This window comes from Sporobolomyces koalae (genome assembly GCF_050403365.1).
Source record: "Sporobolomyces koalae JCM15063 DNA, S_koalae_JCM15063T_v1_ctg1, whole genome shotgun sequence".
Lineage (NCBI taxonomy): Eukaryota > Fungi > Basidiomycota > Microbotryomycetes > Sporidiobolales > Sporidiobolaceae > Sporobolomyces > Sporobolomyces koalae.
In genome coordinates this window covers 1,104,043-1,128,289 of record NW_027481770.1, presented here as the reverse complement: position 1 = coordinate 1,128,289, position 24,247 = coordinate 1,104,043, and the positions used below count along the sequence as shown (strand labels likewise).

General features: G+C 56.3%; 10 protein-coding genes across 10 annotated transcripts; 8 read left to right on the top strand and 2 right to left on the bottom strand.

Moving 5' to 3' along the window:
• Positions 1-58: 58 nt before the first annotated feature.
• Positions 59-1,136, bottom strand: JCM15063_003583 (glycoside hydrolase family 16 protein; the record flags this gene model as incomplete). The annotated part of the gene is made up of 5 exons (XM_076675504.1): positions 59-136; positions 204-216; positions 289-398; positions 456-608; positions 684-1,136. 5 exons carry the CDS (start codon positions 1,134-1,136, stop codon positions 59-61), a joined length of 807 nt encoding a protein of 268 aa, XP_076537588.1.
• Positions 1,137-2,036: 900 nt separating this feature from the next.
• JCM15063_003582 (START domain-containing protein) lies at positions 2,037-3,130 on the top strand (the record flags this gene model as incomplete). Its single annotated transcript, XM_076675503.1, has 3 exons — positions 2,037-2,226; positions 2,295-2,777; positions 2,844-3,130. The coding sequence occupies 3 exons, from the start codon at positions 2,037-2,039 to the stop codon at positions 3,128-3,130; spliced, it is 960 nt and encodes a 319-aa protein (XP_076537587.1).
• A 251-nt stretch (positions 3,131-3,381) lies between these two features.
• Positions 3,382-4,418, top strand: JCM15063_003581 (enoyl-CoA hydratase/isomerase family protein; the record flags this gene model as incomplete). The annotated part of the gene is made up of 4 exons (XM_076675502.1): positions 3,382-3,591; positions 3,669-3,894; positions 3,958-4,298; positions 4,368-4,418. 4 exons carry the CDS (start codon positions 3,382-3,384, stop codon positions 4,416-4,418), a joined length of 828 nt encoding a protein of 275 aa, XP_076537586.1.
• A 222-nt stretch (positions 4,419-4,640) lies between these two features.
• On the top strand, positions 4,641-7,063 carry JCM15063_003580 (uncharacterized protein; the record flags this gene model as incomplete). The annotated part of the gene is made up of 2 exons (XM_076675501.1): positions 4,641-4,910; positions 4,982-7,063. The coding sequence occupies 2 exons, from the start codon at positions 4,641-4,643 to the stop codon at positions 7,061-7,063; spliced, it is 2,352 nt and encodes a 783-aa protein (XP_076537585.1).
• Positions 7,064-7,210: 147 nt separating this feature from the next.
• Positions 7,211-9,549, top strand: JCM15063_003579 (uncharacterized protein; the record flags this gene model as incomplete). Its single annotated transcript, XM_076675500.1, has 7 exons — positions 7,211-7,287; positions 7,358-7,445; positions 7,511-7,604; positions 7,671-7,714; positions 7,780-9,147; positions 9,210-9,272; positions 9,355-9,549. 7 exons carry the CDS (start codon positions 7,211-7,213, stop codon positions 9,547-9,549), a joined length of 1,929 nt encoding a protein of 642 aa, XP_076537584.1.
• Positions 9,550-9,765: 216 nt separating this feature from the next.
• Positions 9,766-12,086, top strand: JCM15063_003578 (uncharacterized protein; the record flags this gene model as incomplete). The annotated part of the gene is made up of 2 exons (XM_076675499.1): positions 9,766-10,634; positions 10,721-12,086. The coding sequence occupies 2 exons, from the start codon at positions 9,766-9,768 to the stop codon at positions 12,084-12,086; spliced, it is 2,235 nt and encodes a 744-aa protein (XP_076537583.1).
• Positions 12,087-12,204: 118 nt separating this feature from the next.
• JCM15063_003577 (uncharacterized protein) lies at positions 12,205-14,554 on the top strand (the record flags this gene model as incomplete). The annotated part of the gene is made up of 7 exons (XM_076675498.1): positions 12,205-12,328; positions 12,453-12,511; positions 12,586-12,641; positions 12,711-13,317; positions 13,391-14,171; positions 14,242-14,378; positions 14,489-14,554. The coding sequence occupies 7 exons, from the start codon at positions 12,205-12,207 to the stop codon at positions 14,552-14,554; spliced, it is 1,830 nt and encodes a 609-aa protein (XP_076537582.1).
• A 651-nt stretch (positions 14,555-15,205) lies between these two features.
• JCM15063_003576 (uncharacterized protein) lies at positions 15,206-18,724 on the bottom strand (the record flags this gene model as incomplete). The annotated part of the gene is made up of 4 exons (XM_076675497.1): positions 15,206-15,604; positions 15,684-16,795; positions 16,872-17,436; positions 17,519-18,724. 4 exons carry the CDS (start codon positions 18,722-18,724, stop codon positions 15,206-15,208), a joined length of 3,282 nt encoding a protein of 1,093 aa, XP_076537581.1.
• Positions 18,725-18,931: 207 nt separating this feature from the next.
• JCM15063_003575 (uncharacterized protein) lies at positions 18,932-20,647 on the top strand (the record flags this gene model as incomplete). The annotated part of the gene is made up of 3 exons (XM_076675496.1): positions 18,932-19,001; positions 19,097-19,703; positions 19,786-20,647. The coding sequence occupies 3 exons, from the start codon at positions 18,932-18,934 to the stop codon at positions 20,645-20,647; spliced, it is 1,539 nt and encodes a 512-aa protein (XP_076537580.1).
• A 420-nt stretch (positions 20,648-21,067) lies between these two features.
• On the top strand, positions 21,068-24,233 carry JCM15063_003574 (uncharacterized protein; the record flags this gene model as incomplete). The annotated part of the gene is made up of 8 exons (XM_076675495.1): positions 21,068-21,368; positions 21,438-22,367; positions 22,438-22,666; positions 22,743-22,897; positions 22,960-23,643; positions 23,703-23,849; positions 23,917-23,978; positions 24,033-24,233. 8 exons carry the CDS (start codon positions 21,068-21,070, stop codon positions 24,231-24,233), a joined length of 2,709 nt encoding a protein of 902 aa, XP_076537579.1.
• Between the last annotated feature and the right edge of the window lie 14 nt (positions 24,234-24,247).

The following is a 24,247-nucleotide window of genomic DNA, read 5'->3' as shown; positions in this document are numbered from 1 at the left end:
CGGTGATGGAGGGATAGTAAGCACGAAGGAGGGAACTGCCAGGGAGAGCACCAACCCATCAGAGCGGTGTAAAATTGAAGGACCTGATGAGGAAGTAAGCATCCTCTTTCGGGGGTCCAGCGCTCCACATCGGGTCCTGCGGCCGAGGGCAGCATGTTCAGCGACAATAATAGATATCGGAGAGGGATCAATCGAAAACTCACTCCGTTCGCCCAGCTACACCGGGGTTGAAATTGCTCCAGTCAGTCAAGTTTCGAAATAATTCAGGTGCTCAGTTGTCAAGCTTACTTGTTGAAAATGATCTTGGCATCAACCCCGGGAACATTGGTGTTGAACTCATTTCTCAGCTCTCCGTCGATGTAGAACAAGGTAGCCGTCGGAGTCCAAGTGATCGTGTACTGTCGAGATGAAGTTCAGCGACTGCCCATGCATGTATGGCAGCGAACAGGGCACACGTTGTGAAAGTCTGCGGTGGGGTCGAAGCCGTATGGTTGTCCGAGCGTGGAGGATTGACCCCCTACAACGGTAGCCTGGTTCGTGAATTGTACACCGGCGGACAAGTATTGCTTGTAACCTTTGGTGTAGTAGCTGCTCAGTAGCTCGATGTCCTGGTTATCGAGCGAGACAGGTAGCTTTCGTCAGTGCGCGATGCAAATACGACTTGCGCAGCAGATCGCACTCACAATTTCGTTGTTGTCGCCTTCGTAGTAGAAAATGCCCTGACACACGCCTTCTACCGGAGTTGCCTTGGCAATGGTCTCGAGCGTGCCGTATCTGAAAGCGTTGTACGATTCGATCTCGCCACAAGAGATCGTTCCGCGTCCGGTCTGGCCCTTGACCTTGAGTCTCAATGCGCCATCGACAATGTCGACGTTGGACGGCTCGAACCGGCGCGAGATAGAGCCGGCAACTCCGTCGCTCTCGATGGTATAGTCGCTGCGCATGTATCCGTGCTCGTTCAAGAACGCGTCCGTTGTCGTCTTGCGGGAGTCGAAGGTCGTGAAGTCAATAGCAGATCCTCCGGGGACAGACTGAACAGGGTCGGCATCACGTCCACGACGCTTGTGTGCACCGCGAGCCTGCGCGATCGACGTCGTGGCCAGAAGAAGGGTTGGAAGGGTAAGAGAGAGATGCATTAGGCTATAATTACGAGGTGGAGTATATCGGGCGTCGGAGCTCGAATATATCGGGCGTGGGGGTATAGAGGGCAAAGGAGGAGGCAAGTAAAGGGGAGGGAAGGCCACTTGCAAGCGCTGAGAAAACCTTCTTCATGTGCGTCCTGGTCGTCTCCGGAAACGTCGTCCGTCTCGGCGATCGGGCGTTCGCGCTAGCGCCGAGCGTTCGTCGCGCTCGTCGCGTTCGTTGCGTTCGTCGGAGGGGCCGAGGACCCTGCATCGCAAGCGTCAGGAGAACCGCAGCGCGGACGGATGTGGTTAGCTCAATTGTTCTGATCTCCGAGATGGGTGCAGCAGCAGATCAAGCGCTTCAGGATGAGGCTGATGCACAACCCTCTTGCGACACGGTTCGCGCGCAGATCAAAGGGGTCACGATCTATAGATTCGAGAAGCCGCCGGCGCACCACTATTTAAACCTTGTCGTGGGCTACGCAGCTGACCCGGACGAACAGCAATATGGGAAGCAAGAGCTTTGAGCTCCAAGCGGCTCCGCTCTGCTCAGCTGAGTCAGAGATTCTAGAGAGCACGCGCACGCGCCAAAGACGATTATTATTAGTTTGACATCGATCGCAGCAACAATCTGAGCCCCTGAACGTTTGAACGCGGCGTTGTCGCATGAGAGCGGTGCGCTTGACTACTATCAGCTGACGGACCACGGAAATCTCGGAAGGAGGTATTGTGGATGAGACTCGTGTACACGGCCAAAATTAGAACCGAAACTTGCATGATCGGCCAAACTTGCAAAAATGACGGCACCGATTAATGACGAGTAAGTACTGTGGATCGCTCTCGATCTCCTCCGCCGACCGACTGTCCTTTCGTCTCTCTCAAAGCGCGACCGGAAGCCAGCTCTGAAAGACAATGGCAGCCACGATACAAGAGCCCGAGTTCCCCGCCGCGAGCAACTATCCGTCGCCGTCGCCGTACGAGAAACAGGTCGAGACCGCACACTCGCGCTTCTTGTCCTACTTGTCCGACCAAAGTGGATGGAGCCCACAGGGCGACAAGAACGACGTCAGACTCTGGCGCCGGGCCGACCAGGACGAACCCAGTGAGTCTCCGGCAGAGCGTCCGAGGCGATGGTCTTTCATAGATCGACCTGACATCTGCTCCTTCCAGGTGGCCTACCATACGTGAAAGGCGAAACTCTTGTCAAGAATTGCACTCCGGACGCTTTCGGACTCGGGGTGGTGCAGATGCCGGGAATGCGCAAGCTGTGGGATCCGCGAACTGAGCGAGGCTTCATGATGGAGCGATACTGCCCTGCGACAGTCAAGTTCTACGCGTTGACCAAGGGCAAGAAGTACATCGCGAGTCCACGCGACATCGTCGGCGTGCAACGCAACTACACCGATCCAGATGGCACCCTCCGCATGATCCAAACGAGCGTGCAAGATCCCGAGCGTGCACCCGAGCAGCCGGGTACGACTCGCGCCGATCTCGTTCTGAGTGGCTGGCAATTCAAACCAGAGGGGAGCGATCTGCGCGTGACCTACATTTTCAAGATCAGGCTCGCCGGCAAGCTTCCCAATTCGATAGTTTCGTACGCGACAACCGAGACACCCCTGTGTACTGGTCGCGCACGAGATGCATTTTACAAGCGTGAGTGCAGCGGTCTCGCTTGTCTTCTGCCCGGCATTCGCAGTCAGCTGATTCCCCCTCTTGCAGACGGTTTCGCGCCATACGTCAAGAACACGACTCGCGACAGTTCAATCGTGTTCCAGACCGAGCAATTCGATTCGGAGACAAAGCACTACAAATGTCTGCTTACAACGGGCTCGACCACGAACGAGCGCTTCAAGATCGTGTACGACCAGCAGCAGATGTACAAGAAGGGTGTACTCGTCACTATCAATGGGGACGCCGTCGATGCTCAGGACGACGGTCGTGGTTCGGTCGCAGTCGTGACAATGACACCCAAGACGAATGCCGCCGTCGAAATCTCTCCCAAATAAGTATTCTCGTAGCCTAGAAACGCGTCTGTAGATAGTCTCGCATTCATCTGTTGCATGTACTACCATTGTTTGTCGGCACATCTTGCGCGTTGAACGTTGAACCCGAGCTTCGTCCTCGGCCGTTTCTGCAACCGAGAGCCGAACCGGAACGTTAGAGCCCCACTTTCGCGCGCCGGCTCTCCCTTTTCTCCACTCTTGAATCACGATACTCTCCTGTCTCGTCGTGAACTCGACAAAGTCACACTCGTATCATGCAGCACCCATCTGTCGGACCGCACCTCGTCGTGACCTTCCCGTTGCCCAAAGTGCTTCAACTACGTCTGAACCGACCCGAAGCGCTCAACGCCATGACCGATGCTCTCGAGGAGGACCTCAGGGAGATGCTCGACTGGTTTGAGGAGGAGAACTCACTATGGACCGTCGTCATCACCGGAACAGGACGAGCATTCTGTGCTGGACAAGTGTGTGCACATAAAAATTCCTATGGGTTTGTACGTGATCGACCTGAAAACTTACAATTGCTCGGTTGGAACATCAGGATCTCAAAGACTGGCAGAAGACGGCGGCTACTCGACAATCCCCGTCAGAGAAGATGAAGTCGAACCCACACGGCTTTGGGTCGTTGGCGAGACGCAGATCGAAGAAGCCCATCATTATCGCTATCAATGGCACGACAATGGGCGGAGGAGCCGAGGCGGCGGTCAATGGTGACATTGTAATCGGATGCGAAGGCGCCAAGTTTGGATTCCCCGAGGTCCTTCGCGGTCAGTCCGCTCAGATGATACCTCTGAATCGCGCACAGACTTAACATTTCTCCGATATTGTAGGTGTCGTCGCGAGTGTTGGTGGCATCCCGAACGCCTTCCTGCGCTCACCCATGTTTTCGCCATATCTCCTCAGCGGTGTTCCGATTCCCGCCGAGCTCCTCAAGCACCACCTGTTTGCCGACGTCGTTCCAGCTGACAAGGTGCTGCCCGTCGCGCTCGAATGGGCCAAAAAGGTGACTGCTGCCGCGCCTGACGCCGTCTGGGCGACCAAGGCGCAGATCAATTCTGTCAAAGATGGTAAGGGAGTATGGCAGGCGGTAGCGGAGAGCCTCGAGTCGGATCAGATGACGGATCTGTTTGCGGGTGCAAACCACCGCGAGGGTCTCGACAGTTTCGTACAGGTACATCTCGAACTATTTGTCGATAGAAGTGGGCGAAATGACTTTGCTGACCTCGCTGTGATCACACAGAAACGTGCCACCGTGTTTACGGACCCGGTCAAGCGCTCGAGCAAGCTTTGAGCCAAGTTGTTCCGTACAGTTCCTGACCAGTAAAGCATAGTTGCAACGAGTTTCATGACGCCACGCGACGTGTCGAGAGAGAAACAGTACGCGACACGTGCGCAGTCATGGCTTGCAGGAATTTATTTTTGCTGGGAATTGAGCCGCTCCGTTTTGAGCCCGGCAAAAAACGCTCGAGCGCGCCGGGTCTCCACGGAATATTCGAATCGCAACCGGCTTTCCATGCCTCAAGCTGTCGGACAACTGCCCACCAAGATTCTGTTTGACACGCCTCGACGGCAGAATGGCGTTGCAAGGCTGCAGGCTGGGCAGAGTTTGCACTACCTCTCTCTCCCGCACCCGTATGCCCCAACGATGAACGACAGCCGCTTCCCTGTCTTTCGCAAGCACAAGGACCGCGTCTCGTCCTCGTCGCTGTTGCCTCAGATGCAGGAGCGTCGGGTACTGAAACCGCCACTGTCTTCGAGATCTTCCGGAGGCGGGATGCCCAAGGTGAGCAACCTCTCGCAAAAATGGAAAAGGGAAACAGCTGAACAAGTCCCCGTTTGCGTGCGACTCTTTAGTCTTCCCGACTCCCGAAGCCGAGTTCGTCCCGACCCTCATCGTCTCGACCATCAATCTCGCGACCGATCAGTCAACATCGATCACGAATTTCGCAGCCCTCCGCACCGACCTCTTCTACGTCCATCTCGTCGTCCAAGGCGGGCAAAGGCTCGTCGTCGTCGTCATCGTCGTTGGCATATCTTGATCACACGCCTCGGACGTCGAGCTTGACCTCGCTCCCAACTCTCGCTTCTCGACGCAACTTGAGCCTTTCAAACGTCACTGCTGCTCTCCCACGACCTGTCGCCCTCGACGCACGTCCACATTCCTTCCCACCTCAGAAGCGACGCCAGAATCCGATTGGCGAACCTGTCAGACGGCCAGCTCGAAGCACGCAAGATCCTGTGGACCCTGCGCTGGACCCATTCAAAATCCACGCGAATCGAGTCCTGCGACCTTCCGCTTCAAGTGTCGACCTGAGATCGCGGCGTGACCGAGACTCGACCGCATCCTCATTCTCTGTGGCCTCGATGCCGTTCCCTCCACGGTCTTCGTCGCTGACCAACTCAATTGTGAATCCCTCCCTCACGCAACCAAACTCGGATATTGGATGGACTTCGCCAAACCCGAGTTCCTCATCCCTGCGTCGAACCGCAACCGTTCGTTCGGCAACTCGAATGTCGACAGCATCGTCGCCTTCACTCGGACGTACCGTTCGAGGTCCAGCATCTCGTCGCAAACCTTCGATCTCGGGGACTGAGAGTTTCCTGATGGCGAGGTCGACTTCGTCCATCTCGACTGGCTCAATGCACTTTCAAGAACACAGTCGAAGGAAAGGACGTGCTCGAGGGAGTCGCAAGAGTCACGAGCAGCGGGACGAGGAGATCATCGCGGAGGAAATCTCGATCGACGTGAACGACGAATCGCCTGCATCGAAAGCGCTCGTCGAGCATTGGAAAGCGTTCGTCGCGTCTCCGTTGCTCGATCAGACTCCTCCAACTTCGACTCCTTTCGATTCGCCCGTCCACCTCGCGAAAGCCCACCCTGGTTCTCCCTCAAGACCAATCTTCTCTCCGAACGAATTTTCCTCTGCGCCCGAGCTCGGGAACGACCGAGCACGCAAAGTTCTGTCGATCTCATCAGTCCCGCGCGAGTTGTCCCAGACGCTGCCACAGACGAACCACTACCTGCACACGCGCACGGCTTCGTACTCGACTGCGTTGTCGAGCGCGAACGGGTTGGACGCTACTGGAATGACTCGAGTCGACTCGGAAGTGCTCCTGACGAGACTGACGCTCAAACGATTGGGCAGCACCGGGTTCGAAGGCGACGCGCTCGATCGCTTGGGAAGGAGTGCGGGCGGCGCGTCTGTTGCAGGAGATGACACGCTGGACCTCGAACTCGACGAGTGGGCGGATCGATACCGCGACAGCTACGACGGGTGGCAGCCTGCACTGCAGGAAGACGCGGTCGTCGTTCGACCAGATTCGCCGCCATCACCAACCTACTCGACGAGTTCATCGTCTTCGAGTTCGAGGTCGTCGACCATGTCGAGGCGCGCCTGGAAATGGAACCCAGGAACCGGAAACGCGTTGTTGCCCAAGTCAGAATCGAGTTCGACGATGAGCTCGTCGACGAGCATCGGCACGCTCTCTCGCAACTGGTCCAAATCGACGCTGATGGAGGAGCTTGAGAAGGAAGTCGGCAGGTTGTCTAGGGATTTTGAGCGAGACGGAGGCGACCGACTCGAGTGGAGTGAACCGCGTCACGAAGGAGGAGCAGGCGATGAGGACGAGTACGTGTGCGCGCTCGACCTCATCTTTGAAAACTCTTGCGAGGAGGACGAGGTGGAGCACGAAGTCGAAGTGCCCGTTCGACGGGGCGGCGGTCCGCTATTGGCACCACTCGGAGGCACAGCGGTGTCGCGATTGCCTCGACCCAAGCCTTCGAGCGGCTCTCTACGACCTTCCAATCCGGTAGTCAAGACTGGTCCGCCGCCCGTGCCGTCACTGCCGAGCGGGTTCGTGTCCAAGCTGGTGCAGCCGAGTAGCGTATCGAGCAAGTTTCGATTCCCCGTACAATCGAGAGCTGGGTGGGTGTGAGCGATTGTAGCTAGATATTTATCATTCTTGCTGTTGTATGCATTTTGTCGTTGATCGAGCGCATCTGGACGCGTCAAGCGAGAGAGAGAGAGGACGGTATTGAGAGCTGTCGCACGACCTTCCCGTTCGCCTCTACAGCCTCGGATGATGTCGCTCGATGTCAGTGATACGCGCATTCGACAAGCTTATCAAGCGATCCTCGCGAGCGACCCGCCTCTAGACTGGTACGCATTACCGAAGGACCCAGCACCGCCTCCTTCGTTGATCGATAACTTGATGCCTTCGCCGTGACAGGTGCTCGTTCGGGTACCTGCGCACGCCAAGCAAGCTACATCTCTATGCGCAAGGGTCAGATGGTCTCGCCGAACTACGGCAACACCTCGTGCGTCTCGTCAGACCTTGTCGCATTCCTCTGTTCGCGGTCTCACTTTTTGCTCATCGAAGCAGGTCGCAGACGAGGTCCAGTATGGTCTGTCACGAATCGAACGCAAGATTATCCTGTGGACGCTCATTCCAGAAGCTGTCGAGGGCGTCAAGCGAGGTACGCGGCCCTTCGAGTTCTCCGTTGTATCGATAATTGAGTCGCCTGCGATCCTACACTGTACAGCACGGGCTCTCGTTCATTCAAGAGCACTCGCCAGCATCTTCAAGGTCTGTGACTCTCGAATAAAATCCGCGCAGATGTCATCCAAAAACTGACGGTTATCGCGACCTAGTCACATCACGCTCGGTTCGCTGCGACTTGCCTGTCAGATTTCGAGCCGTCCCATATGCGCGCCTTTATGCGGCTCGACCCAATCCAACCGCACTCTCGAACGGTTTCCAATTCGTATTCCACCTCGTCCACCACCCACAGTCCCCCTCTCTCGAGCCTCGACCCGTCCCTCGGCTCGAACAACTCGACTATTCAACCTAGTGAGATCGATCGTCGTCTGGATCGGGTAGGATCGAAAGGGAAAGAGCGAGGGTTCGAACAACAGTCTTTCGATTTGCACCACGAATATCGATCCGACCACTACGAGCAGTCGCACCTCGATTCGCAAGACGCACCTCCCGCCGTCCCAGAGAAATCTCCCGCTTCATTCTGGGATCATCACTCCTCGATCGGTGCACAGGCCTCGAGTCCAGCTATTCCTGTTCCTCTCGAATCTCCTGTCCCTTCTCCTTCACCCCAGTCCAGCACTTTCGTGCCTCGGGACCCTGAGCCGGATTCTCGGATTCGACCTGTGCCCGTGAGCGAGGAAAGGACGCATAGCGGGCTACCACCTCTCGGAGCTCCCATCGCGACCGATCCGTCTCAACTCTCTTCATTGTCGACACCACTCGACAAGGCGATGATTGGTCAACGATTTCAAAGACCCGTCTCGGAGAGTCCTGCAGCGAGGATGATGCTCTCACCCCGTATGGACACGATGTACGATGATCGAACGAGTTCCGTGTACCATTCAGTCGAGAACGATCACGATCCCGAGACGGAACCGACCCGAACGAACGAGGAGGATGAACGTATCGTTGAACCTGATCGGCACGAGCAATCACAAGTACAAGCTCGAACCACAGATGAACAAGACGACAACCACGAAGGTGCGATCGTTGACAGCTATACCAGCACGGGTGAAGACGATCGGAGACAAGGAGAGGGAGAAGAGGAAGAAGCAGCAGAGATTGAGAGAGAACGAGCACAGACTCTCGCACTGTTGGAAGAAGAAATCGAACGACGTCGAATCGAGCACGAAGAACGTGAACGAGCGCAAGCTCGAAAGCAGCAAGAAGAAGAGGAAGCAGCTGAAGCACTTCGGGTCGAAGAAGAAGCGAGAATGCAGAGGGAACTCGAGCAGGAAACAGAGAGGCTTCGACTCGAGGCGGAACAAGTCGAGCGGGATCGCAAAGCGAAGGAGGAGATGCGACTGATGATTGAACGGGAGAAACTCGAACGCAAACTGAGACAGGAAGAGGAAGCGAGGAAGCAGGAACTCGAGCGGGTCAGGCTTCGAGAGGAGAAGAGGAAAGCGCTCGTCGAACGGAAGAATCGCGGTGAGACCATGGTGACAGGAGAAATCAGTGTGCAAGCCGCGGGATCGATGGTGAGTGTCTCAAGAATGCTACGTAACGTGGGCGATTCCTGATGTTCTCGAGCGAATACTAGCTCTGGAGAAGACGGTACTACGAACTCGACCGCGAGGTGCTGACCTTTTTCAAGTCTCAAAGCGTGAGCTCAATTCGCTTTGGCTTTGACAGTCTTGAAGGCACGCTACGGGTGCTGACCAATGTGTGTGTAATCGTCTCGCCAGGAAACGGTGAAAGCGCTCGACTCGGTCTCTATCGCTCAAATCGACTCGATCATTTCGCACCCGGACGAGCCCCTGCCACCTCACTCTTTCAAGATTGTGCTACAACAGGAAGGGGATGAATGGCTGTTCTACGGGGCTGATGAGGAAGAGAAGGAAAGGTTGATTGATGCGCTGAGCATTGCTCGGACAGAATAAGGTTTTCGCTGCAATATCGTTATTTTTCTCGGTGCACTAGACGCTTCTTTGATCAGACTTACGACAACTCGCGAAGAATGAGAGGCGAGAAGACAGATGTTGAGGCGACTTTGACTTGTCGACCGTCGGACCTTCTCTTGCGCGCTGCGACCCGATCTCGCATCCCTTCCACCATCTCGGATCCAGCACCTCGGCTCGAACTCACCGCGAGAGTGCATGGAAGAAGACTCTCCTTGGGGCGCCCCATCGTTCCCACCAAGCTCTCCCGCATTCCACCTTGATTCGGATCACTCGCCTCGGCTCTCTCCGAGTGTCGGTTCGGCGCTTCCAAATTCTTCGTGGGGCGCAGACTACGGGACTGGAGGAGGATGGGGTTCTCACGATCCTACAGAAGAGTACGGCGCGTTTGGAACGGCGTCATCGCAGGACGAGAATGATCAAGACGAGCGAAGCGGGACAGCGTCTCTCGAACGCAAGGACTCGGTTCGAGATGATGCTTGGGGCTCATCGGATGCAGCCTCCGATGGGCAGCTGCCAAATCTCGCTCCTCCGATAGCTGCGAGTTCCGATCACGACGAACCAACTCTCTCGACGCGGCATGACGATTCCTTTGAACACACAAGCGAGGAAGCCCACAATCGACCTGAAGAACAAGTGCAGGACCCAGAAGATCACGACGTGGAAGACGACCGAGGTTGGGCACCATCGACTCCGCCTTTGCCTCCCATTGCGAGCCTACACATCTCCGAACCTCTTCCTGCGAGTCCCGTGGGACACGCAGAACCGACATGGGAACCCTCTTCGTTCGATGACGAATCGAATCTAGCCGGCGCGCCTCCTCCTCTCCCCTCCGTCAACGACTTGTTCTCGTCTTCGCAATCCACTCGAGATCGAAGGGAGAGTGTCGGAGAGGGGGAGGAAGCGTGGGGCGCAGCACAAGGATGGGAAGAGAGACAGGAGAAAGAGCAAGAGCGAGAGCGAGAGCTCGAGGAAGAAGAACGGAGAGAGATCGAGCGCAAAGTGAGAGAGGCCGAGGAAGCGGCAGAGCGAGGGGAGGAAAGTTGGGGAACCACCGCGCGCGACCCGTCAGTTTTCTCTGTCCGCTCTCGAGTGACCGAATCACCCAGGAAAGGGACAGTGGGACCTGACAGAAAAAGTTGTACCGCTACAGATCTGCAGTCGACGCCGAACCTGCACGGCCAACAACTTCAATGTTCGACCGCCTGAGAGGTACCTCCAACACGGCACCTTCAAACAGCCGGGAGGGAATGAGCTCGATCGAAGCGAGCGAGAAGGGGCACAAGGGCGACGAATTCGATCTCGATGCACCCGAGCGGAACCAGCCCGCGAAAAGCTCTTGGTGGGGACGATCGACTGCGGAGAAGAAGGAGGTCGAGGACGACCCGAATACAGTCGGAGTGCAAGAGGTCGGTCAGGGGGAGCCGGGCAAGGTGGAAGAGCAGTCGACACAGCAAGTCGGCAAACTAGGCAGGCTGTTTGGGCGCTTCAGGAAACAAACGCCCACTGCAGCAACAGCAACCGAAGGCGGGGGAGAGTCGGCTCGCTCAATTGCTGAACAACCTCGACCTACACTACCACAGCAGGCAGCAGTGCCGACCTTCAAGGAGGAGGATTTCGACGCACTGTCCGCGGGCAGACTCGGTGGCCCAATGCAGTCACAGGTGTCAGATCAGCGAGAAGAAGAGGACTTTGATGTCGGCGGGTCGTTCTATGGAGGCAGTGCTTCAGGTCGCGGCAGTTTCACGAATCGTTCGAGGGTGCCCACGGCACCGCCCGAAGATGACTTTGGAGGCTTGCTCGGCGCCTTCTCGACTGCGCCAGCTCAATCTCGACCTAGCAAGCCGCGAACAGCAAAGGCGTACGATCCGTTCGATCCCCTGTCCGAATCCCCTACCCCCGTTGTTAGCGCCGGTCCTGCTACGGGAACCCGCCCAATGTCCTCATTCGCTCCGCCGCCATCTGTCACAACAGCTTCTGGGTCAAAATCGACCGGAGATGATTCGTTCGACGCGTTCTTCGACTCTGTCACCTCCTCAATTCCGAAACCACCGCTGTCTTCAATCCCGACTCCACCTCTACCTCCACAGGCACCCCGCCCTGCATCGCTCATTCAACCCAGGTCATCTTCGAACGCTTCTTCAACGAAGCGAAGCTCGGTCGTGGTCTCGCCGATCCCGCGCATGTCGTCTGCGTCTCCTACGGGGCGGCCTGTCGGTACGCTCGGGGCCTCGACTGTGCCCTCGCGCAGCTCGACGCCAATCTTGCCTCTCGCGCCCCCACCTCCGCCGTCTCAACCACTCGCACAGCGCCACAACCTGCTCGGCAGTCTCGCTCCGCCGCCAGGCCCATCTCGACCCGTCTCGACGAGTCCGCCACCGGTCCACACGTCGAACCCTGTAGTGCCTTTACGAGCATCTCCGGCAAGCGGGCCGACTGCGAGGCCACCAGCAGCGCCCGCTCGTGGAGACTCGGGTCCACTCAGTCGAAGCGATCTTGACTTTTTCGAGAATCTGTAGACCTGGATTTTTTTGCGCGTTCTTGCTGCATGTTTGCATTTGTTATACGACTATTGTTGTCCATGTCGCCGGACCGTGCGAGTCTTGGGGAGTGAAACTCTTGCGAGTGCCCCTCATCATGAAAGCGATCGAGCTGTCGAACGGCGAGACGAGGGTCATCTCACCCCTCAGTACCGCCGTCACGATGGTAGACTCGCTATCGGACAAGGCACAACCTCAGCCTGCTGGAACAAACGAGACTGGTCAGTCTGCAGAGCGGTGCTCGTTGATCGTCGCTCATCATCGCGCCCCGCTCGCATTCCGTGCTCTTCTTGCGTTTCCTGTCTATCTGGCACTGACCGCTCGTTGCGATTGACCCTCGAACAGATGAGCGACCTCGGCAGCACAAACGGACTCGAGCAGCGATGGACCCCGGAACACCCAGAGTACTTCGCTTGTCCCGACTCCTTCATACCTTATCTTTGACGATGGTAGCTGACGAACTCATACTTCGTGACAGGGGGAAGACGGCGAACCAAAAGGCCTGGCAAGCTCGACGCCAGCCGCCAAGAAAGGGTCCGTCTCCTGCCTCTCACCTTTGCGCCTTGCGGACCTTCTCGAGCTAACTCTGTTTGCTTCTCGTAGACGCGTTCAAGACGATGAATCTCCCCGCGACGAGTCTCGAGGATCTCCACCATCCGACGCCGACGTCGACACCGCCCGCACGACGACGCCGCCTCCGTCTTCGAGCACCGCTGAACCTTCGACTCCTGCTCACCCGGATGGATCTACTTCGAATCTCCCTCAGCCACCGAGAACTGAAGGCAAAGAGACGAGGCACATTCGAGAACGAGTCGCAGCGATGAAACCTCCTGGGCAGAACCCGGACGATTCTGCGACCGCACGCGAACCCGCACAAGGACCGACACCGCCAGAGACGACTCAGGACAAGGACATGCAGGCTGCCGACACTGCCGCTCAAGTAGCCACCACGGCAGCTAAATTGGGGGACGAGCAGGAACAGAAGCAGGAACAAGACACTGAAATCGCAGAAGTCGCGGCGGAAGTGGGCAAATCGGCAGAACTTGTCAACGAGAAGGAACCTGTCAAACTCGAGGGAGAAGCCAAAGTCGCGGCCGAAGTGGACGAGTCTGCAGCGAAAGTTCAGGCGGAAGATGCAGAGATCGCAGAAACTGCCGCAGAAACGGCTCAGGTCGCCAAGGCTGTACCCGAAACGAAACCTGCACCATCTGTGAGTACTTTCTCTCGCAATGCTGAGACGGGTTTCACCTCGTTCCACAATTTGACCTTGCTCGTTCCTCCAGACCTCGTTCGTACCTTACACGGGAGGAAGCTCGTCCTTCTCGTCGTTCTCTTCGTCTTCTTCTCCGTTCGCTTCCGTCTCGACGCCGGCAAAGCCTGCACCTCCTCCTCCCGCCGATGCTCAGAAGCCGAAAACAAAGACTTCATTCTCGGCGTCTTCGTTCTCAGCCTCTCCCTTCCTCGCAAGCTCGGTACCTCTCGCCAAGAGGGCCGACGTCCCAACAGGAGCGTCAGCCCTGGGAACCTCAGCTTCGACGTCTACTTCTTCTTCTTCTGCCGCAACGTTGGCACCTTCGACTCCAGCATCGAAACCTCTCAGCGCCAACTCTCCTTTCTCGGCGTTTGCATCGACTTCCGGATTCGCTTCGGCTTCGAAACCGAGTACTGCTGGTGGTGCGACCCCTTCGGCGTTCTCTTCATACTCGATGAAATCGTCAGCGTTCGCGAGCGTCCCTTCGACCCCCTCTGCCAAAAACCCTCTACCTGCCTCGGCACTCGGTTCGAAAGACTCGAACCATTCGGCTTCGGAACCATCGAGTTCGAACGAAGAAGCTGGGACAACTGCTCCTGCGCGCAAGATAGGAGAACCGGAACAACCTGACGAGAACAAGCGGGTATTTACGGAACAGGAAACTCACACGGGAGAGGAGGAAGATCAGGTCGTGCACAATGTGAGGGCGAAACTGTTTGCGATGCACGATGGTAATTGGGTTGAGAGGGGTATGGGACCGCTCAAGGTCAACCTGACGAAACGAACAGGAGAGAAAGAAGGGGCTAGGATAGGCAAGTGCCCTTCTCCGTTACTTTTCCCCTCGACGCGTACTGACTTTCATGTGGCGCGCGCGGGATTCAGTCATGCGAGCCGATGCGACGCATCGACTCTTGTTGAACTCGCCTTTGTTCAAAGAGTTCTTCATCGAGGTCTCGAACGAGAAATACGTCAGGTTCACAATCATTGAAGGATCAGAACCTATCAGCTACATGGCAAGGGTACGTTTTCCCCTCCTTTCCTTCGCTTGTCTTCCTCTCCTCATGTCGTTCTGCATGCTACGCGTCTACAATCTCATCTGACAATTCGGATTGTACGGTCTTGATTGTAGCTTGGAAACCCAGCAGCTGCAGAGGCGCTTGTTGCTGCGATTCGAGAACGGACATCGGCCCTGTAATCACGAGCGACATGATCGGAAATTCTCTCTGCTCCTCTTTCCTTTTGCTGGGTCCCACTTTTATTCTCCTTGCCATTCGAAATATATCCCACCGAATAAGAATCATTGTGGATCGTTTCCGGTCCCTCTCCCGAACCCTTGTTTCCTATTCGTCTCCTCCTCGAGATAGCACATTTTTTTCCCCCTCAGATTCTCCGCCTTCAAGACCAACGAAAAACACTCTTCTTTGTTCTGGTACTGCTGTTACAAGATCACATTTGAACGCGATTCGCGAGAGATTGATGAGAGAGACTTTAAATTTGCCAAGGAGTTCCATCAGTAATACGAAAGAGACACAATAGAAGAGGTAGAGGAAACAGAATCGATCCTTTCGTCAATGAAATCGGTATTTGCCCACACACACAAGGAGATGGGATGAAAAAAGGGAGTTTCTATTCGGTTGCATACACACCATGAGAGAGGGGAGAGATTTGAGAAAAGGGGTACACACACACACACACACTTGTACAGAGAGGGTGAGAGAGGAGAGGTAATTGTAACTGATGATCCGCCGTATAAGAGAGTAGAGTGTCGAAATACAGAGGAGAAGGTCGTAAAAAAAGGGGGATGATTAAGAAGAGAAAAGGTATAAAACTTTGGGCTTCAAAATATTCACACGAGTCCTTGTTCATTCGAGTCACCGATCGAAGCGAACAGACCGTTCAACTGTTTGAGGCTTTTCGCGACTCCGAAACTCGCGGTCGCCATCGCTTGCTTGGTCTGTTTCGTGAACGTTTGACTGCCTCCGGCCTGGTTTGTCTCACTCTGCATCTCGGACAACTTGTCACAGTGATCGATCAAGTCGGACAAGATCGTCTCGCCTTCCTGTTTGACGTTCGAGTGTGGTGGGTCCGGTAGCGAGTCTTTCGAGATTGCGACAATCGAAGACACGATCGTGATGATCTGGGTCAAATTCTCGTTCAGTTGTTCACCCTGCGATCCTGACCGAATCGCAGACAGGAGTGACTGAATCGAATGCACGATCGCTTCCGTCTGGTTCTCAATGTAGCCCTTGAAAAATGCAAAATTTGCGCAAATCTCGCAAGTCAGTGAGCTGTGGGGTCAGGTTTCAGGTTTCTCTGTAACTCACCCTGAGCTCTTCGACGTTTCTCTCGGAACCTCTCAAGTCTTGGTGCGAGTCATAGTTCTGACCGTTCGCCGAGTACCTGCTGTCTCGGGACTGGTCGTGACCCTGATACTGTTCTTGGTGATACTGCCCCTGAGACGGGTCGTATTGTTGGCGGTCAAAGTGTTGCTGCTGTTGCTCGTCTTCTAGTGTCGAGCGGTACGACGTTCCATTACTGTTATCCTGCGATCGTTGCAAAGTGGGTTGGAAGGAATTGTAGTATTGCTGATTCTGCGACGGCGATTGTTGCTGTTGCTGATGTTGCAACCCGTAATCCGATTGCGGACTGGAGATGGATTCCTCGACGGGCGGAGGTCTCGCAGGCGGTTCCGTTACAGACTCGCGGTCCTTCTCGATGCTTGACCTCGAAGCGCTCGACGAGGCGATGCCCATCGCTTCGAGCGCGTTGCGCATGCCGGCCGTACTACTGCTGACCAGGGACGAGACGCCACCCGAGACGTATCCGTTCGATTTGGGGGGTGGTGAAGTTTGAGGAAGGGGTTCCCGCTGAGTTGGCGGGGAGGCAGCAGAACGATACGATGCGTTGTCTTCAGGCAGAGGCGGCATGGGTTCGCGCTGAAAGCGAGAAGAAGTCGAGGCTGCTCCGAGGGAACCGGAACGGATGGGACCGTTGTTGCCCGACGTTCTTCGAATTTTGAGGATCCGCACGAGCTCGACGATGGTCGAGGCGAGATGCGATGCGGCAGCATCGAGCAATGACACAGGGGACACCCCGAACGACGTCGCGTGATTCTTTGATGCGGTCATCAAGTTGGACAGAGTGGCGTTGATCTTGGCCTTGAGCGAGTTGACAATGTCCTGATCTTGTAGGGACAACGAGTTGAATCGAGAAGGCGAGATCGCCTGTACGTCGTGATCGATCTTCTCGACGGCAGACACGACCTGGCGTGCATGCGAGATGACCGAGGTAGGTTCTTTTGAACGCGCGGCTTGTAACAGGTCGTCGATCGATGTCTGGAATGCAGCCACGCTCGTGTCGCTGATCAAGCCGTCTGAAGAAGCGGGCATGAAATCTCGTTCGACGTTGATCGCGGAAGTGAATAATTGTGATGTCGCTGGACAGAGGTGTGCAAAGCATCGTGAGTGATTTTTCGCGCGTGTCAGAAGGAAAAAAAGACAAGGGTATCGCACCTTTGATGTTCCGGAGTTCCGTCTTGGCCGACTGCCATCGCTCTTTCCATTCTCGCGCCTCTCGTTCTTTGTCCTCCTTGTCCCGTTTCTCCTGATCGAGCTCCGTCTGCAGTTCTTCGCACCGCTCGTTGACCTGTCTCAATTCATCGACCAACGAACTCACTTCGCCTCGGAGCTCATTCGCGAGGTCCTCCGCCGCCTCGAGATCCTTTCTCGACCTGGCGGCGTCTGCGTTGTCGAACGAGTTGCCTCCTCCACCACTTCCGAGCTCACGCTCCCGCTGAGACTGTTGATACCGTTGCTGCAGCGAGTCGTGATCGCGTTGAACCAACCTGAGTTGACTCGTCTGATCTTCGAACCGTGCGCGCTGTTGCTGCAATTCAGTTTCGACGTCGCGCAACCGATCTTGTTCCTGGGTACGACCTCGCAGGGCCGAACTCGCGTCCTGGTTCTCTCGCTCGAGTTCTTGTACTCGGTTCTGCAGCATTTTCAGTTTGTACTCGTAGTCGTTCTTCTGTTTCTCGAGTGCCTGTCGCTCTTCGTGATCCCATGGCGGCAGTTCATTCTGTTTATACGTGTGCGCTCGATCAATGTGAGCTAGACCCGTCCAAAAAGGAGATAGTCTAGATAAAAAGAAGGAATCGTACCGATCGTCTACCTCCCGCCTCGCTCGGTCCAGTCGAGCCTGCGTACCCTCCAAAGAACTTGCTCGTTCCGATACTGCTCACTTCACTCGCGCGACTCTGGTGTCCGTTCGTAGATGAGCCGTACCCTCGGAACGGTCCGTTCGTGTGTCTGTCGTCCAACTCCTTCTGACTCGGTCCTCCTCCGTGACCAAAGTTGAACGTGGGTTGTTGATTCAGCAACGGAGACAGCTGCTGTTGCTGCGACTGTTCCGTCGAAGGGGATGGGGCCCTCCGCGAATGATGCTGATCGTCAAGAGGTCCAGTACCCCCCGAAGTCGAGTTCGAAGGAGATATCGGTGCAAGGTTCGCCGAGTTGGTTGCGGAATTGTTTGCGACAAAGTTGCCAGCAGGGGCTTCAACCACCATGGTACTCTTGTTGGGCACGACGACCTCGTTCGAAGTCGGTGCGAGGGGTGCACCGTTCGTGGTGGTGTGGATGTTGCCTGACGACAGCGGCGGGGGATTGTGGTCGATCGGAGACCGCGGTTGCGAGTTCGTGTTGATCGGGGTCGGCGCCCTGCGCTGCGCGTTCAAATTTGGAGGTGGAGGAGGGGTCGGGGAAGGAGCGTTGTGACGAGCGTGAGAAGACGTGAGCGAGTCTGAGCGCGAGGGCGAGTTGCGCTGGTCGTCCTCGGAGAACTCGGGGTACCTGCGGTCGAGTTCAAAGTAGACGTCGCTCGCGAGGTCGCGGAACCGTTGGAGGGGCAGGGTCGCGAGCTTCTGACGTGCTTGGTTCCGTTTCGGGTGAAAGTCGGACCTGACCGCGAGGAACGGTTGTTCACCTGGTCGACCGGCGGCGTCCTCGATGCGGCGTACGAGTTCATCGTACACGTCGGTCGAGAGTTCCTGGAACTGTTGACGCGTCAAGCGCGTGAGTTTCTCTCGAGCGTTGGTCCTCGTGGTCGGGTTGGCGAGTGCGCCTTCGCGGTGCAACCACTGTTTGAGTGCATCAAAGTGCGTGCGCGCGACTTGGCGACTCTGCTCGAGCGAGAGCGGTGGAGGCTTCTGTGACTGGCTCTGGCTCTGTCCCGACGCGGACGAGGTCGCAGGGATGGCGGTAGCGACAGGCGGCGGAGGGTGAGATTGCGGAGGCGGTTGGCGGTAGTTCGCGAAGCCGTCCTGCGCGGGCGGTGGCGCGTTCTGCGGTCTCTGCGACCTCAGCGACATGGAACAGCGAGTCGCAAACGCGTCCGGGTACAGTCGCGAACAGCAGGGACTTGCGCGAGTCGCCCGAGGCCTCGACTCCGGCACGCGCGAGGGAGTAAACTCGATCAACTTCTCGAACCTCCCCTCGAGTTCAAGCCGCGACCCAAATTATCGCTCCGGCGCCTCAGGGTTCAATTCGCATCGCATTCCCCTATCTCGACGCCGACCATGGGTCTCTCTGGTGCAACCAAGAAGCAGCGCATTCAGGACGATCCGCGCAACCTACGATGGGCTCAGGGTGAGTGGACGCTCTCTCAACTTTTTTCCCCGTTCTCCCTCCACTCGACTTCGACTCGTGCGCGCAACTCATGCTCTGCCTGTATCGCTCGCCAGACACCTCTGCACCGGGATTCCGTCTGCTCGCGTCGATGGGCTGGGACCCGACGAGCAACCCATCGCTCGGCAACTCGGACAGCCAGGCCCTCATCATGGCCAACGGCGGTACTGGGTTCAGCAAGAAGGTCTCGTCCATCCCAATCGCCAAGGAGGACAACCTTGGAATCGGTATGAAACGGGGCAGCGCCGCGAGCGTCGTCGGTACCCTCAAGGCCATCGGCGTACCCGGCTCGAGCGGCTTCGGTGCCGCAGGTGCGGCCAAAGTCAGTGGGTTTGTCACCGCAGGTAGCGGTGCGAGCACTCCTGGTGCTGGTTCGAGTCAGGGAGGCGAGTTTGGAGGCCTTTTGGCCCGATTGAACAAGCTCAAAGAGCAAGGCTCGCTCGTCGCGTCTCCCATCCCGTCCGACTCGGAACAATCCTCCTCGCACAAACGCAAACGGTCCAACTCGACGTCGTCCTCATCGTCTTCCTCGGACGACGACAGCAGCGACAGTGACAGCGACAGTGATTCCGCACCTCCTGCTAAACCATCCTCAGTCGCCGAAGCGGCTCCCGTCGCTGTCTCTTCTTATGCGGCTGCGATCCTCAAGAACCCTCGCATGGCGTGAGTTGCTCTCTCGGATCACGTCTTGTATATAAAGGGTCCTGATTCCCCGAAAACGGAATGTTGTTGTCATTCACATTAGGGCGCGCTCGAAACATCTTCGATCAAAACGGATGGCGACTGCGACGAACGCTTCGGCGATGGCAGAGATCCTCGGACTTGCTCCTACTCCTTCTCCAACTTCTTCGGGAGCATCGACGCCCGTCTCTACGACCCCTCACATGACTCCTGCGCTCGCGATTGCCCCGCCCTTGAAAGATGCATGGCCAGTCGCACCGCCAAAGGGAACTTCGGCCATGGTACAGACCACGACCATCTCGACTGCCGGAATTGGAGCTGGACCTTCGACTTCGTCCGCCTATCCCGTTTTCACCTCTTCCACAACCACAACGCTTGCATCGACATTCGAGAACCCGGAAGACCAAAAGAAGCGAGAAAAGGCAGAGAAGAAGGCCAAGAAAGCCGACAAGAAAGCCGCGAAAGAGGACAAGAAGCGAAAGAAGGCACTCGCAGCAGCAGCCGACGATGAACCCACTACTCGTCGTCGTACTCGATCTCCTTCGCCGGAGTTCAAGGTGCATTCAGCAGCTCACGATCCATTCCATGTCACGGCCGACACCCCGACGGTTGAAGCGGGACCGGCTCCGAAAGCTCAAGGGATTTACGCGTCCATGTTTGTCTCGTCGAAACAAGGCGGCATGGGAGCAACTTGGACTCCCCCAACAGCGACTGAACCGGGCAAACTCGCGGAACCTTCTGCTCCTGTCGACGAGGTAAAAGAATCGAAAAAGGACAAGAAGGACAAGAAGGACAAGAAGGACAAGAAGGACAAGAAGGACAAGAAGGACAAGAAGGAAAAGAAGACAGATGGCGAGACGAAGGAAGAGAAGCGAGCAAGGAAAGAGGCCAAGCGGCTCAAGAAGGAAGCGAAAGCAGCCAAGTGATAGACTTGCAGAGTTCGATCGGGATCGGTTGTATCACTATGGGTCATTCGTTCAACTCGAACGCGGTTGGTCGGCTTCTGTCATTCTATTGCATTGTATCGCCATTACTTTGAAGCCAAACGTCGTCATGACTCGCGGATGGGTTGGTCAGAGAGATGCTGCAGGTGGAAGCGCCCGCGATTGTCAGAGCTACACCGAGTGTGATGCGGTGCACTGCATACTCGGAGCAACCGTTGCTGCGGAGTGAAGCATAGCACCGTCACGTGACTGGACAGCGATGAGACCTCCTCGCCTTGCCATGCCTGCGCTTCATCACTTTGTTTCCTTCGGATCTCAGCAACGCGACTCTCGACTTATTGCGACTATATAGACAGGTGTACCTGATTCAACTTCCGAACGGCGACGCTGGGCGACAGCGTGATGGGGTCAACAAACGCGACGATCACGGGGGTCAAGACAGTCCCATCGGCCGTGGCATTGCACCCTAGTTCGCTGTCATCAAAGCATCCTCTCGTCGCCCTGACGTCCCCTTCGAACCCTGGATTCGGGACCCCGAACCAATCCAAAGTCTCGCTGTACCGAACCGGAACGATCGGATCCGACCTCGTATGGGAATGGACGAACGTCGGAATCCCTCCGAAGGCGACTGGATTGGGACTCAACAAGAAGCCGAAAGCCGCTCCAGTGGGGAATGTAGAACAGATCGCTTGGAGTCCCGACAGTATATTTCCACCCTTCCCACCTCCGCCTCCCTCGAGTACCAGGCCTGATCTCCGATGATGCATCCCAGATACTTTCCTCGCGGTGGCGATCTCCCCTGCCACTCCTACCTCGGACTCGACCCTCGCAATCCTCTCGCTTCACTCGGGTCAACCGCTCGAGTCACCTCCAATCTCGCTCCCAACCTCTGCCAGCATTACTCATCTTTCGTGGCAGTCGTTCGAGTACCCCGTCGATGTGGACCTCTCTTCATGGTCGATCGATTTCGTGCGCAAACTTCCTGGACTGCCCAAGATCAAGAAAGAGAACTCGACCAGTTCAGGTCCGGGAGGGACAGGGTCCGCCATGACGGGAGGACCAGCACTTGGGAATTTCACGGCAAACTCGGCGGGTGGTGGTGGAGGAGGAGGTGGAGGAGTGTTTGGAGCGAAACAAGCCATGTTGGAACGCGAGCGAGCGAAAGAAGCTCAGCGAGCGCTCAATTTGCGAGAAGCAGCGATTGGAGGGTTCCCGACTGTCTTGTCGGATCAAAGACCAGACGAAGTCGAGGCGACTGGGGACGCTCACGTTCGAGCCATGCTCAGAACGAAAGGAGCACGACACGACGAGACGGAAAGAAGCCTGCTCTGTGTTGGCGACGACAAAGGTTACGTACACTTGTATCTCGGAGGCAACATCTACGTCGGCAGTGTCGATCACAGACGCCCAACTGGAGAATCGACCGCCATTGTCGGCGTTCGAGTCCTTCCAACCAGTCCCGACAACTCGAAAGTTCAATTTGCCGTGTATACCGCAGATCCCATGGAGCTGCTTTTTGAACAAATGTCTCTACCGATTCCCCCTTCGCTGCGGGTCATCATACGCCAGTCATCTGCCCTGCGCGCGACCCTGCAGCACGCCTTTGAGGCCTTGCAAGAAGTGAGGAACCTATGGGACGAATCCCGAAGGATTGGAAAAGGGTGGTTACAGCGGGTCGCTGATGTGAGCCGGCCCCAAGGAGGTAAGGCCCTTCGCATGATAATATCTCGTCGTCGTACCATGCTAACTCTCCTTTCGACTTTCTCTGACAGTCGTACTGCCTCCGACAACCCAACTCCACCTGTTGCTCATGACCGGTCGTCCAACACGATCTTTACATGACTTCCTCGCTTCAAAGATGAACGAGCGAGGGCTCGTCAAATGGGAACAAGAGATGGGAATCGCACTCGACAGGATGAAGCGAGTTGGTTGGATGAGCGTTGTACCTGCTCTTGAACGAGCGATTATACTTCTGCTCGAGGTCGACGCCTGGGCCCGCTGGTATGGACGAGATGTTTGGCATTGCAGAAATTGCGTTTTCGAGCTGACAGCCTCTGCTCGCGAATGCTTTTGACAGGCCGGCCAAGTTTGACATGTACAGATTTGACCGCAAGACAATCCTTAAAGCGATAGAGGTCGCGAAAGAGGTGATCAAGGCGACCGTGCGATTGCAGCCCGTCGTCGAGGAGGAAGAGCGATGCTTCAAGGCATTCAGTATCTGGCTACACTACGGCACGTCCTGGTCTTACCTTTCACCACCAGCGGTCCTGACAGGTGTTCCAACTCTCGGACAGAACTCGACAAGCTCGCTCAACAGGAGGGCTCCGAAGTTCGACCAGTAGCAGCGTTTCATCCGGTCCCGGTTTCTTCCTACATCCAGCACTCTCTGTCAGCGCAGACTTCGCCAATCGACCCCTTCTTGACCATGGGGCTCGCTTCAATGACCCTCGCACAGAATTCGTTCCTGACAAGCGGACAGAAATGGGTCGATCAGCTTGAAGTCAACCAGGGACGAGAAAGTGTGACGCGAGAATCGTTCGAGGCAATGAGCAAGCGCCTCTCCGAGGAGTTCAAGGGTCAGAAGGAACGTGACGAACTCGAGTCGCAGGGACGGTCTACCGTCGGCGCCGAGACAGGCTCTCGCAACGACCAAAGTTTCGCGATCGAATCTCCTGCAACCGCCCCTTTCGCCAAAACCGCGTCCAGTCAAGTAGAGGATATTCGACCACCTGCTTTGGGAGCGTCCGAAACGAACGCACAGCCGCCTCCGGCTTCGATTTCGGTTCTCTTGCACCTTGTGGGCAAGCTCGTAGGCGAGACCATGAGCACGGCAGTCAGGCGGGTTGGATCTCGAGCATTCGTCGATTTCAGAGTCCTACGGGGCTCGTGCGAGACTGCTGCAGCCAAAGGCCCGAGACTGCGAACAACCACGCTGAGCGATCAACGCATGTGTGAAGCTTGGGTCGGCGACACAATCCGTGAGAGAGCCTCGCACGCCTCAGCTACTCTAGTATGCTGACCTTGAATGACTTGACAGTCAATCTCGCCGTGCACGATCTGGCTCGTGTGGAAAAGGCGGCGTACAAGCTCGAAACGAAAACCGGTACTCCTATAGAGATCCTGGAGATGGCATTTCTTCCTGGGGATCAACTCGCTCTCGCAGTTGACCAAAGTGACTCGGCTGGTGAGTAGTCCGTGTCTGGAACCCATCCTGCCCAACATCTGACAATTTCGAATGCCATATCTTACAGCTTCCAAGCCTGTTGTCATCACGCTCGACTTGCAATCTGTTCCATTCACTCCTGCACCTACAGTACGTCTACCTGACTGCACGAGTGGATCCGACCTGACCTGCTTCTATTTTTAGTCCCCGAGTCCGCTGTCACTGCCGCTCGACCGGACCGTACATCTCGATTCACATTTTCCGCCTTCCCACGTCGCGCTCGCAACATTGCACGGTCGCCGGATAGCATGCTCGCTCGCAGGGGAAGGACGACGTCTAGAGATCCTCGATCTCGGCAGCTTGACATCGTCTTCGCAATCTAGCGACGAGATGGACCTGCAATGATGACAGGAATTTTT